This window comes from Oryctolagus cuniculus, chromosome 10 (assembly GCF_964237555.1).
Source record: "Oryctolagus cuniculus chromosome 10, mOryCun1.1, whole genome shotgun sequence".
Classification (NCBI taxonomy): domain Eukaryota; kingdom Metazoa; phylum Chordata; class Mammalia; order Lagomorpha; family Leporidae; genus Oryctolagus; species Oryctolagus cuniculus.
Window position 1 is genome coordinate 54,173,807 of NC_091441.1, and position 14,273 is coordinate 54,188,079.

General features: G+C 45.1%; 1 protein-coding gene across 3 annotated transcripts in view; it reads left to right on the plus strand.

The window, feature by feature from the left end:
- Positions 1-9,433, plus strand: part of ANKRD29 (ankyrin repeat domain 29) — a 53,503-nt gene extending 44,070 nt beyond the window's left edge. For all 3 annotated transcript variants that reach the window (XM_051851339.2, XM_070049915.1, XM_070049916.1), the window contains 2 exons: positions 2,864-2,962; positions 7,103-9,433. In XM_051851339.2, coding sequence (XP_051707299.1) covers positions 2,864-2,962; positions 7,103-7,186 — 183 coding nt within the window. In that variant the 3' untranslated portion in view covers positions 7,187-9,433. The remainder of the gene's footprint in view (positions 1-2,863; positions 2,963-7,102) is intronic.
- The last annotated feature ends 4,840 nt before the right edge of the window (positions 9,434-14,273 follow it).

The following is a 14,273-nucleotide window of genomic DNA, read 5'->3' on the forward strand; positions in this document are numbered from 1 at the left end:
AACTGTGTTGACATGTGTAGAGGCTTTATGAAATCAAGGAAGAACAGACACTTGCACTCTTTCTCTTCCTTGTCTTGAGCGAAGAACTGCTGTGCCTTGTCACCCTCAGTGAAATTAAATAAGCCTCAGAGAAAGTCATTCTGGAAACCTGGGTCTTTCAGAAAGCAGAACCCCCCCCCCCGATTTCTTTTTAAGTTTTAATTATTTGCATTGAAAGGTGTCTACACGATGGTATATATCAGGGTCTGCAGACTTGGTAAAGGATCAAAGGATCAGGTAGTAAACATTTTAGGCTTTGCAAGCTCAGCTCTGCCATGATAACATGAAAGAGAACAGAAAAAAATACCAAAAAATAGAGAATTGCATTCCCCTAACCCTTTATTTATTTATAATAGCTTACTATAAAAATTACTTATTTATCGTACCTGTGGAATCCTGTATTTTCACATACTGCCATACTGCAAAAATATTCTCTTAATCTGTTTTTAATCATTGAAAAACTTAGAAAAAATTCTTAGCTTATAGAACACATAAAAATAGGCAACTGGCTGGATTTGATCCACTGGCCTGGTTGCCTGACTTCTCATCTGTACACCCTGTTTTCTGTTTTTTGTTTGTTTGTTTTTTGTTTTTTCCCTAAGATTTAGTTATTTACTTCAAAGGCAGAGTTACAGAGAGAGAGAGAGACCTCTTCCATCTGCTGGTTCACTCCCCAAATGTCTGCAATGGCTGGGGCTGAGCTGATCAGGAGCCAGGGGCTTCTTCTGGATCTCCCACATGGGTGCAGGGGCCCAAACACTTGGACCATCTTCCACTGCTTTCCTAGGCCATGAGCAGGGAGCTGGATTGGAAGTGGAGCAGCCAGGACTCGAACCAGTGCCCATATGGGATGCCAGCACTGCAGGTGGTGGCTTTACCCACTTCGCCACAGCACTGACCCCTGAATATAATTTTTAAAAATATTCATATAAGGGAGGAAAGGAGAAAAAGAGAAATGAAACACACACATACAAAAGCCAAAATGAAGGGGCAAGCAGAGATAAATATGAAAGTGGTAGGCCTAAATCCACCTGTATCATAAATATACCAGTGTTAATGAACAGAAGACCCCAACTCAAAGTAGAAATTAAAGGAATGTATTAAAAAAGCAAAACACAACTGTATTCTGCTTAAAAGAGATGAGCTTTAAATGTAAGAACATAGACGGGTTGGAATCAAATGCATGGGAACATTTTTGTTTGTTTGTTTTTAACTCATTTCATTCTTAGCCATGTTACAAATTGGCGAAGCAGATAGTTTGGTTAAGATTTAGGCATGTGAAATGTTAACCAGATTAGTGAATTACCAGACATATCATAAGAGCAGCTGTCGAAGGGGCCGGCACTGTGGCGCAGCGGGTTAAAGCCCTGGCCTGAAGTACTGGCATCCCATATGGGCGCCGGTTCTAGTCCCAGCTGCTCCACTTCCAATCCAGCTCTCTGCTATGGCCTGGAAAAGCAGTGGAAGATGGTCCAAATCCTTGGGTCCCTGCACCCACGTGGGAGTCTCAGAAGAAGCTCCTGATTCCTGGCTTCAGATTGTCGCAGCTCCAGCCATTGCAGCCATCTGGGGAGTGAACCAGCAGATGGAAGACCTCTCTCTCAGTCTCTACCTCTCTCTGTAACTCTGTCTTTCAAATAAACAAAATAAATCTAAAAAAAAAAAAAACTGTCAAAACATGCTACATTGTTGGAATTTTTCTCTGGGTATGATATTCTACTCTAGCAAAATTGGAGTTTTTAAAATTATGAATAATCAGGAAACTAGATTTGCATTTAGATACTACTACTTATAGACATGTCTGCCTTCTGGACCTGATGCCATACAGCGCTTATTGATCTTATATTAGTTTTGTTGTAGTCTCTGCTCCTCCTTTCCCAGATCCAGCGCCATGCTACATGTAGCTGCTTCCGTATCGCAAGAAATACAGATCTCATAAACTGTGAACAGCCCATCTAATAGGCTCTCCTGTGCTGCAGCTCAGGCTGAGGCCGTTGCCGCCCCCCACATGCCCTTCCTCCCAAGCCCAGTCACCCCATGGCCACCCTCCTGCCCTCCTGGGTGGGCCGGGTGCCTGCAGCTGGGCTAGCAGCTTGCTCCATTGGCCAGCCAGCTCTTCCTCCTGCCTTGCTTAAAGTGGCACCGGAAGTGCAGAAACAATATGTGTTGTCCTTGAAAGGAAAAAACGTTTGGCATAGCATTGTTGTTTTTTTCTGCAGCACATTCTAAAGTATGTAAACCAGCTGTGTGACCATGAAGTCATGGGCACCCTGGGCCAGAGTACTTGCTTCACTTGCAAAAGAATGTTGTCAGCTTTTTTTTTGAAAAGACATTTTATGTATTTATTTGAGAGGCAGAGTCACAGACAGAAAGATCTTCTATCTGCTGGTTCACACCCCACATGGCTGCAATGGCCAGAGCTCAGCCAATCCAAAGCTAGGATCCAGGAGCTTCTTGTGGGTCTCCCACGTGGGTACAGGGGTGCAAACATTTGGGCCATCTACTGCTTTGCCAGGCCATAAGCAGAGAGCTGGATTGGAAGAGGAGCAGCTGGGACACGAACCGGCGCCCATATGGGATAAATGTGCCACAGGTGCATACTTAGCCTACCATGCCACGGCGCCAGCCCCAGTACTTACACTGTCAGCTGTGTGTCTGAGGACACTCGAGGAGGTGCATGTGTGACTTTGAAAAGTCCCAGGAAGATAAGGCAGAGTGAGGCTCTGACATGACGATGTTTCACTCAGGTGGTGCATGATGAGAGCCACGCTGAGTGCTGGTGGCCGTGAGCACAGCCCTGACACACACTGTCGTTTTCTTCTAGAACGGGACATCGGCGCTCCACGCGGCAGTGCTCAGCGGGAATATTAAAACAGTTGCGCTGCTCCTGGAAGCAGGGGCGGACCCGTCCCTGAGAAACAAGGTACCCATGTATCTTATCTTTTCCCTCCATCAGGGCCCCTGTGCACAAAGACAGCATCCCCCTAGGTCATGATGGGCATCTCTGTGGCTCTCAGTCACCTGTTTGTTACTCTAACAAAATACCCAAGGCAGACATGGGTGTAGGAGTCTCATCTGGTGGTGGTCTCCTTGCTGGCAGAGTCCCAAGGCAGCCCAGAGCACCATGTGGCAAGCAACAGGCAGCATGCAAGCCATGCCTGTCTGGTCCCTCATCATGGGGACTCTCCCCTCGTGATCTTTGTAGTCCTAACCACTTGGAAGAGGCCCCACCTCTAAACACCATCGTCAGATTGCATTTCCACCCTTGTAGTACCATACAATGGGGAGGAAACCTTAGGGACACTCAAGCGACTTCCAACCACAGTGCTGGCTCCAGTCACTGTCTTCATTGTTACACAGAGCGAGGGCATGCAAAGTTGCTAGTAACGGGTTACTCGTGAGTGGTGCATTTAGACCAGAGAATTGTTTTTCCAGTGGTTTTCATTTAACAGCGGGGCAGCCTCCTGGCAGGGGTGAGGAGACAGGCGGATACTCATTGTGGGCAGTAAGTATTATTGTTCTGTCAGTAAACATGTGCCTGAAAAGTGTCAACGTTCTGATCATTGATCACTGTCCCTGGAGATGGATGTTCACGTCTTGAGAAGTGCTCGTGCTGTACCTGGTGACTTTACCTGTGTTTCATTGAAGGGCATCCATGCCATTGCTGTGTAGTTCTAAATCCTTAGTTGACAGTGAACCCCAACTTGGAGGTAGGAGGATGCACAATAGCAATGGGAAAAAAATGACTGTCATTGTCCGTCCTCCTGTTGACTTAAGCTGTCACACACACAGACTGAGGGACAGGAGAGTAGCCTGGAAAAGGCCTTGAGAAAACACACTGCACCACCCACTCCAGGAGAAGATGTGGAATGGGGCTTATTAATAAGAGAAAGTATGAAAAGCAACTTTCACATACTCTGAGTTTTTATAAGCATCTATTACTGGTGTCAAAATTCTAAAAATCAGAACAAAAACATAGTATCTCTTGACCTTTTGGAAAGAAAGAGTTAAGAAGTGCCAGTTAAACAGTGTGCCAAGGCCAAGGGTCACTCTTCTCGTTTTATGCAGGATGCAGAAGTATTATTTCCCCATTCTTGCCTTTCATTTGCTGGAAGATAACATTTCTGCCTGTCTGAGATACTTAGATTTGTTTTCCGTGAGCTGACCTCATGGTGTGATCAGCAAGCCAAAATCACAATGGCCTTTCTTTCAGATGTTATCGTTAGACCTGGTGCACAGACTTCCCATTTGCTGGTGAGCTGCTCAGTACCGAATTAAGGCAAGGGGGCAATGATAGAATCTTTATACAGAAACTAAACAATGCAGTTCCTTTCCTATGTGTCTCCTAGAGAAATGGAATAACATCAACAGTAATGGTTATGGGTCATTTTCACTGGGCAAAATGCTGGTCTTTGAGTCCTTATTAAAAGTACTTGAATATACGTGTGGGCATTCACAATAGAATCTCATGTAATGGAAGCCATGAAAATCCTAGCGTGGCTGCAGGGAAGCCCCCACATACCCAGCAGCTGCGCCATAGAAGTCAGTCTAGGGCCGGCGCCACAGCTCACTAGGCTAATCCTCCGCCTGCGGTGCCAGCACCCCAGGTTCTAGTCCCAGTCAGGGCGCCGAATTCTGTCTCGGTTGCTCCTCTTCCAGTCCAGCTCTTTGCTGTGGCACGGGAAGGCAGTGGAGGATGGCCCAAGTGCTTGGGCCCCTGCACCCACATGGGAGACCAGGAGGAAGCTCCTGGCCTCGGATCAGAGCAGTGCGCCAGCCGTAGCCGCCATTTGGGGAGTGAACCAACGGAAGGAAGACCTTTCTCTCTGTCTCTCTCACTGTCTAACTCTGCCTGTCAAAAAATAAAATAAAAAAAAATAAATATTCTAATTCCTAGTAAGTTAAAACTCTTAATGAAGAATGTAAAAAATTTTAAATTTTTACTGATATCATTTTATTTGAAAGATAGAGACAAAAAAAGATCTTCCATCCCTTGATTCATTCTCCAGATGCCTGCAGTAGCCTGGGCAGGACTAGGCCAAAGCCAGGAGCCCAGAACTCCATCTGGGTTCCGATAGGGAGGCAGGGACCCAACTCCCTGAGTCATTGCCTACTGTGTCCCAGGGTGTGTGTTAGCAGGAAACTGGAATTGGAAGCAGAGCTGAGACTTGAACCCAGGCACTCTAATATGGGCTGCAGGTGTCCCAAACAGCATCTCGACTACTGTTCCAAACACACACCCCAGGAGTGCACAGTAATTTTTAATCAAAGACCAATACTCTGGGAACCAGTGCCCCACTGGACCTATTGCCTAGGGTAGAGACCAGCTCATTAATTGCTTGAAGAACGTGTCTCAGCAGCAATATGAAAAGAAAGGACTTACGGTAATGCTGTAAGTGGAAAGTTTTAGCTCCTTCCAAGTATCTCTTAAGCTCTGGGTGCTTCCTGCCTTGACTTCTTAGCAGAAGACACCTGTCATAATACCACATGTTCTCATTTACACATGGCCACTGAAAATGCTGGTTTCATAGAAGTAGAAAGTAGAGTAGCATTGTTAGAGACCAGGAAGTAGGAGAAGGAGGGTAGGAGGAAGTTAGATAAAAGTACCAAAGTACAGTTTCACTGGAGGAATAAGTCCTACTGTTGCACAGACAGTAAGGCAACAATCATTCACAGCAATTTATTATATTTTTTAAAGACAGAGTTACAGAGAGAGGTAGAGACAGAGAGAGAGGTCTTCCATCTGCTGGTTCACTCCCCAGATGGCTGCAATGGCTGGAGGTGCTCAGATCCGAAGCCAGGAGCCAGGAGTTTCCTTCCTCCAGGTCTCCCACGTGGGTGCAGGGGCCCAAGGATTTGGGCCATCTTCCACTGCTATCCCAGGCCATAGCAGAGAGCTAGATCAGAAGAGGAGCAGCCAGGACTAGAACTGGTGCCCATATGGGATGCTGGCACTTCAGGCCAGGGCTTTAACCTGCTGCGCCACAGCGCCAGCCCCTATTACATATTTTATAAAGAACTAGAAGAGAGGAATTCAAAGGTTCTCAACACAAAGAAATGATGAACGTGTAAGGAAATGGAAATGCTAATGACCCTGATTTGATTATTACACATTGTATACATGTATCAAATGATCACAATGTACTCAATAATTATGTACAGTGTAAAAATAATAGGGGTCAGCATTGTGGCACAGTGGGTTAAGTTGCCACCTGCGACTCTGGCCTCCCCTTATGGGTGACGGTTTGAGTCTCAGCTGGTTCACTTCCAATTCAGCTCCCTGCTAATGCTCCTGGGAAAGCAGCAGAAGACAGCCCCAGTGCTTGGGCCCCTGCCACCCATGTAGGAGAATTGCATGGAGTTCCAGGCTCTTGTCTTTGGCCTGGCCCATCCCTGGCTGTTGTGGCCATTTGGGGACTGAACCAGCAAATGGAAACTCAATCTTTCTCTCTCCCTCTCTTCCTTCTGCTTCTCTCTCTCTCTCTCTCTCTCTCTCTCTCTCTCTGTCTCTCCTTCTCTCTAACTCTGCCTTTCAAATAAAATAAGTAAGTCTTTCTAAAAATATTACAAATAATAGTAAATTAGAATAGGGAAGAAAAAAGAATCTTGTCTTGCATTGCTTCATGCAATGACTTTCAGACCTCTGGATAAAGTATGATATATGCAAGTTCAATGTGTTTCTGTTGCCATTACAGGCATTATGTTGGACTAATTAAATTTAAGGGATCACACATGCACTGACCATTATATACAGAGAATGGTCGAGATGTACAGGCGGTGTGCTGGAAATGAGGATATAAGGATTAACAAGATGTTGGGCCTCAAGCAGACTACATCCAGTATGGGATCTGACTGGACAGAAGAATAACTCTAATAATGAGATGAGAAAGTAACGGGATATTTATACATTGCAAGGAGACTTTTTACAACTTAACACCGAAGAGTGAGTCCAGCGGGGCTCATTCACTAGTGAAGAAGGCAGTGTGGCTCAGATGCCCTGTGGGGGTCCCGAAAACCACCCCAGATGCAGGAATTCGTTAACGCCCATCTTCTTTTCCTCCAGGCCAACGAACTTCCAGCAGAACTGACCAAAAACGAACGCATATTGCGCCTGCTGCGGAGTGGAGAAGGACACAGGAAGAACTAACTTAGCTCCGTGTCTGATAGAAAGATAGAAACCTTAACCACATCGTTCACCAAGAAATTCCTTTTCAAGCAGTGTAGGGGGTTCTGTGGGGGACCCTGTGGGTCCCTGACCAAGAAGAGCTGGGCTTTGTGCACTGGGTCAGGAGTGGAACAGCTCAGGGTCCCTTTCCCCTCCTGGAATGTGGGCTTCTTGGACACTGCCCGGTGATTCGGCCGTGGTTGCCCTAGCGCATTCCTGGATCCGCAGATATTTCTGTTCAGTTTTGTTCATTGGGGTCTCTTGGTTACCTGTAAGATGCACAAGGTTTTCAGCACCAAGCAAGGAGACAGAAAGCGTTGAACGATTGGCCTTTAATGAGGTGATGCACTTTTGCTTTGGTGTTAACATGTATTGTGCTAGGACATACAGGCCCATCCTATTTTACATAAATTTCTGTGTGTCACTCCCATGTAAAATGTTTTCTGCTACCCGAGACCAAAGCCACAAGTACAATGAATCAGTGATGTATAAACACCTGTTGTTAAAAATCTGTTCTGATATCCCAGCGTGTGCCAGTCAAAGACAGACCACTGAACTACAGAGAAGACAAACTCTGTGTTTGTTATTTGATCTTCACCTTATTCCTGACACGTAAAAACCAATCTTACTTTGAGTCAGTATCATAGGTATGTTAGGATACCAGTAGCAAACTCAGAAATTCAGTAAATTGCACACCACGAGAAATTTGTGTCTCTTTGCTTTTGTTTCTGTCCCTGGAAGTCTGTATCCCATGCCACAAGTAAGTAGACCCAATGTGCTGCAGGATCTCTGGGATCTTGAGCTTCCAACACTGCATCACTTCGTACAGTGCCATTGAGATCCTTGGCTAAAATAGGATCCGTGCAAGTTCAGGTTGTTGCTGTTCCTGCTGCAGGCATGAAAGTAATAAAAGACTGTTAGTGTTTCATAAGTGTTTACCTCTGCATGTTCTTGGGTTGACTGATTCCAAGAAAGAATGCTGAGTTACTGAATTATTCCTTTGGGGGTTGAATTTGCTATTCAATGCACTTTATATTCAGTGGTGTCTAGCGGCCTCAGTGCCTAACTGCATACACAAAAACTGAACCTTCTTTCTGTACTCTTGCATAAGAAACACGGGCAGCATCTCTGTTACTTAAGCTCACCTTTAGCTTTCTTGCCCACGTTCTGTTCTGTTTCCAGCCAGTGTTCTTCTTGAGCACATGTTACCCTAAAGGGAAATGCTATAATCCCCAAATAATTGTTTTTTAACCAACTTGCAGTGGTACTAAAAGCATTGTTTTTAAATCAGTAAATTATGGATTATAATTTTGGAAAGTGGAAGTGTTCTCTTAAAATATGCTAAGATTAATTCCACAGGACATGGGATTCTTTTGATCAGTAGCCCAAACAAAGGCAGTCCTGGGCAACCCACAGCCTTCAGCCTGATGAGCTTTGCAGAAATCCTGCCATTTAATTCCAGGATGGAAGACTAGAAAGCTCTGTTTCATTACAGCATCCAGCTGTAAGCATTTTGGTAGCTAAAAGACAGTGCCAATTTCCTCATTGACATTCTTTGATTCAGCAAAGTTGTACAAATACATGTGTTTTCCCTTATGGGAATTTCAAAAAGCAACATTCATTTAGAAGAGGAAAATAAAGTGGCCTTAAATGTTTGATATGTTTTCCCTTAGTCCTAATGCTAAAAACAGTTGCTTATTATTGATATAAAACAACAGTGCTGCAGGTTCTGATGAGTTCCGAAAGACGAATGGGATGAATGACAAAGTCAGTGTTTTTCACTAAAACTTGTCATCTGCTTGGTACTTAGAGCATTTGAAGTGGACAACCTTCTTAGACAGCGGTAGGGCCCCAAGAATGAGGCCAGTGGCTTCAATACCGTTTAGTGGAGATCTTAGTGCAGGCATGAGGCGTCGAGCTAGAAAAATCACTTCTGATCTAGGCAAGAGTATAATTTTATTCATAGCAGGAAAGGAGACTGATCACTTTCAGAGACTGAATGAGGGTCTGGTATTTTAAAACTTGCCTTTTAGTTTGAACACAAATAGATGATTTTTATTTTATGTTCATTTAATTCACAGTTCATTGGCTTTACATCCTCAGATTCAAAACTAGCAATTCCTATGCAAATCATCTGCTTAATTGAACTACAAAGGTTTTTCATTACATTCATTTGTTTGCTGACTCATGCCATGTTATAAACCAAAATAAAGTTGATATATTACTGAATTCGCATTTGCTGCTTTTCTTAATGCTTTTTTTTAAATTCTAAGATTATTTACTTATTTATTTCAAAGGCAGAGTGGCAGACAGGGAGATACAGAGAGAGAAATCAGGCTTTCATCTTCTGGTTCACTCCCCAAATGGCCACAATGGCTAATGCAGAGCCAGGCCAGCCAGGAACTCCATCCAGGTCTCCTACATGTGTGACAGAGGCCACTTGGGCCGTTGTCTGCTGCTTTCCCATGCACATTAACAGGGAGCTGTATGGGAATCAGAGAGCCAGGATTTGAAAGAGCTTTGATTGATATAGAATGCCAGCACACAAGTGGCAGCTTAAAACACTGTGCCACAATACTGGCCCCTGCTGTTTATTATTATTATCATTATTATTATTATTGGCAGAGAGAGAGAGAGGTCTTCTATGTGATGGTTCACTCCCCAGATGGCTGCAATGGCTGAAACTGTGCCGATCCAAAGCCAGGAGGTTTGGTCTCCCACACAGGTGCAGGGGCCCAAGGACTAGGTCCCTCCTCTACTGCTTTCCCAGGCCATAGTGGAGAGCTGGACCAGAAGTGGAGCAGCCAGGACTTGAACCAGTGCCCATATGGGATGCCAGCACTGCAGGAGTTAGCTTTACCCACTATGCCACAGTGCTGACCCCATGTTGTTGGTTTGTCCTGTTTGTCCTAAGGACCAACATTGTGGCACAGCAGGTTAAGTTCCTGTTCTGGCTGCTCCACTTCCAATCCAGCTTCCTACTGATGTGCCTGGGAAAGTGTTGGAAGATGGCCCAAGTGTTTGGGTCCCTGCACCCATGTGGGAGACCCAGATGGAGTTCCAGGCTCTTGGCTTCAGCCTGGTCCAGCCCTGGCTGTTGCAGCCATTTTAAGAGTGAAACAACAAATGGAAGATCTCTCCCTCTCTCTGTAACTTTGTCTTTCAAATAAATAAATCTTTTTTCAAAGTCTTTTCTACCTGATTCTTAGTAGCAGGGAGTTTGGGAGTGAATAACTCAACTCTCTCGATATATACATTCACACTTAAGCCCCTGAATAGAACTTAGATTTATTTTACTAGTTGAGCTAAAATTTCATTATTTCTACTACAAAGAGCATTTGGAATGAACCTAAAAGTTTTTCACTCAGAAATTCCTGGGATAGTCACTGCAGACACTGAAAATAGAAAATTCCTGATTTCTATTTTTATTGTCTCTCTATGCTGGGCTCTTCTGTCCTTGGCAGTAGCTTTCTCTTATGCAAGAGCTGGTGATTTTGCAGAACTTCTGGTGGAGGAAACCGACTTGCAGTGGTAACATCAGGAATCTGGAGAAGACTCACATAGGCATCCTGGCTTCCCTCTCCCTGTTCCCTCCCTGCAACCACAAGAAAGCTCCACCTCATCATTCACTTACACTAGGACACCCATGCAGAGAAAAGCACCCCAAATACCAGGCTGCTGGGGCAGACAGAGCTGCCTGCAGAGTATAGGCATGAGACACTGAATCCCTAACTTCCTAACAAGGTGATTCAGTGCAAGGTAGTGACTGGGTGAGGAGTCTGTAGTTTATTTCTTTCTTTTTAAGTCTTTGTTTGTTTGTTTATTATTTGGAAGGCAGAGAGACAGAGACAGACATATCTTCCATCCACTGGTTCACTCCCCCAAATAACATGCAACAGCCAGGGTAGAGACAGGCAGAAGCCAGGAACCCAGGATTACATCTGGGTCTCCCAGATGGTGGGTGGCTGGAACCCAAGTACTTGAACCATCATCTGCTGCCTCCCGGAGTCTGTACGGGCAGGAGACTGGAATCAGAAGCAGAATTGGAACTTAAGCCCAGACACTGTGATGTGGGATGCAGGTGTCTCCAAGTGGCGTCTGAAGCACTGTGGGAAACGCCCATCCCTGCAGATGGTTACCAGCCATGAAAACACCAGCTAAGGTTTGTTCAGGGATTGTTACATGCTGACACAGGTAATTTCGTAAGGTGTACGTGCGTTTCCTCATTTCCTTCTGACAGTAACCCTACGAAAGACACTATTGTTATTCCTATCTTAGAGCTGAGAAAACTTGCTTGGACAGAATGATCACACCATGTTAAGGTTGTTTGTGTTACTCTCCCAAGTCAGCTCATGACCTGGTGTTTACTTTTGCTTTGAAATCTAGAGAAAGACACAGACAAAAGCCAAGTTATAAAGTCTGTGGGCCAAATGAGGATGCCTGATTTCACGTTCCTCAGAGGGTTCAGCCTGCCCCTTCACTCTGCTTAACCTACAGCACAATGAGGAACCAGCAACACAACTATTTCCTCCAAGCTCTTTGACCATACAAAGGCACTTTCAAAAGTTTATGGCACAGGGAATTAAATTAAAAGATAAATTATTTTAGTGCAAAAAATTAGAAATCCATGCATACAAGGAGTCTTCAAAATTTTCAAGAAAAATGTATACTTTGAAAAAATTTGGTGAACAAAAATTTGCACCAAAATAATCATGTCTTTTCATGCCATTGTCCACAAACTTTTTGAAGCTGGTTCATGCTCAGCCCACAGTTAAATAATGTATGTATTACTGGGTCTGAAAACTTAAAATGTTTCCCTGATGCCTTTACCCTTATTTTTAGCAGTACCTTAGGATAACTTTAAAATATGAATGAGGTTATCCTTATTTTTTATTTGACAGGTAGAGTTATAGACAGTGAGAGAGAGAAAGGTCTTCCTTCCTTTGGCCGCCAAATGGCCAACCACGCCAATGGCCAAATGGCCAAATGGCCAAATGGCCGCCACGGCCAGCGCTGAGCCAATCCGAAGCCAGGAGCCAGGTGCTTCTTCCTGATCTCCCATGCGGGTGCAGGGCCCAAGCACTTGGGCCATCCTCCACTGCACTCCCTGGCCATAGCAGAGAGCTGGGCTGGAAGAGGAGCGACCGGGACCAGAACCCGGCACCCATATAGGATGCCGGCGCCGCAGGCGGAGGATTAACCAAGTGAGCCTTGGCGCTGGCCCTGAGGTTATCCTTTAACAACCAAAGGAAGTTTGTGGAAGCTGTGCAGCGCTTAGATAGCTTGACAGCTTAACCTCTGTAAATACTAAGAACGACTTCCCCTATCTTCCATTCTTCTTCTCTGCCTCACTTTGCCTTTCTCATTGACCCTCTAATCTTCAATGAGGAAAATGCTGGTACGGTTCCTACTTCCCGCTGTGAACGTTTTCACAACCGTCTGAGGAAGCCTTCAGTTTACAGGGGCTGGACTCCCTGTTTTAAGGAAGATTCCCCCGAAAACCGCTGCAGGTGGAAAACAGCGGTGGCCGGTGACAGGATCCTGACTGCTCAGCTGCAAGTTGCCCCCCTGCTGGTAGCACTGAGTGGCAGTTGTGTCACAACCCATGACAGGGTTCATCACCAGCTTAAGCATCTTCCCTAGGCTAAAGAACTTACTTTACCATAAGTCTGACCGACAATGCCTCATTTCTGAGTCAGCTGTAACCGTGGCGCTGCAGTCATGAGTTGCAGCTATGAGCTATTTTAAATGAAGATGTCTGTAAAATTCAATTTGCTTAAGTAAGGAGTTTTTAAAGTCCATTGCAGAACCCCAAAGCACTGGGCACACAAATTAAACATAAGAATGCCCACAGCAACTGCTTTTCCCAGTGGCCCAAAGTGGACATAACCCAAATGTCCTCCATGGTATTTTTGTATCATGGATTATCACTCAGCCATAAAAAAAGGATGAATCACTGCTATGAACAACATGAATGAGCTACAGACATAATGTGGAATGGAAAAAAAAAAATAAAACCACAGACACAAAAGTTTATGATTCTATTTAAGACCAGGCAAAACCAATCAATGGTGATAGAAGTCAGAATACTGGTTACCTCTTGGTTGGTGCGAGGTGAAGATATTGACTGGGAAAGAGCATGAAGGGAACTTCTGGACTGCTGAAACTGTCATATGCCCTCCCTCTGGCTACGTGGATGCTGTGGTTGTCAGGCCACAAGATTGTGCCCCATTCTCCCCTCCTTGCTCGTGCCTTTGTACGCTGGATGGGGATTGGCCTGTGTGACCTGCACAAGATGGCAGAAGCAGCAGCATGCCACTTCCGGCTACATTGTAGAAGACATTTCAGCTCTGCCTTGCCCAGTCTTGGATGTTCCCTGAGATGGAAGCCAGCTGCAAGGCTTGAAGACACTCACTAGCCTGTGGGGCAGCCAACGAGTGGAAGAACTGAGACTTCAGCCGAAGCACCCTGGGAGCAGATCCTCCAGCCCCAGCGAGCCTTAAGATACTGGAGCCTGGGTCAACATCTTGACCACAGTGTCCTAAGAGACCCTGAGCCCGAACCACCCAATCCCTGACCAGCTAAAGTTGGGATACAGGGCTGGCATTAAGGCACAGCTTATGACACTGGCATCACGTATTGGAGCACTGGTTCAGGTCCTGGCTACTCTGCTTCTGATCCAGTTCCCTAATGTGCCTGGGAAGGTAGCAGATGATGGCTCATATACTTGGGCCCTTGCCACCCATGTGGGAGACCAGGGGAGAGTTCCTGGATCAGCTTCCACCTGGCCCTTACTTGGCTGTTGTAACCATCAGGGGAGAATGAAAGAGAGGGTGGAAGATATCTCTCTCTCTCTCTCCCTCTCTCTCTGTTGTTCTGCTTTTCAAATAAATAAATCTTTTTTAAAAACTGGGATGTTATTAAATATGCATCCTTTTAATTCAAGAAGTTTGGGGATCACATTTTATGCAATTATAGAGAACTGCTGTTAAGTATATAATATGTCAATAAGTGAAAGTTTTGTATGCTATACATGTGTGTGGTGTTCAAAAAGTTCATGGAAATGCAT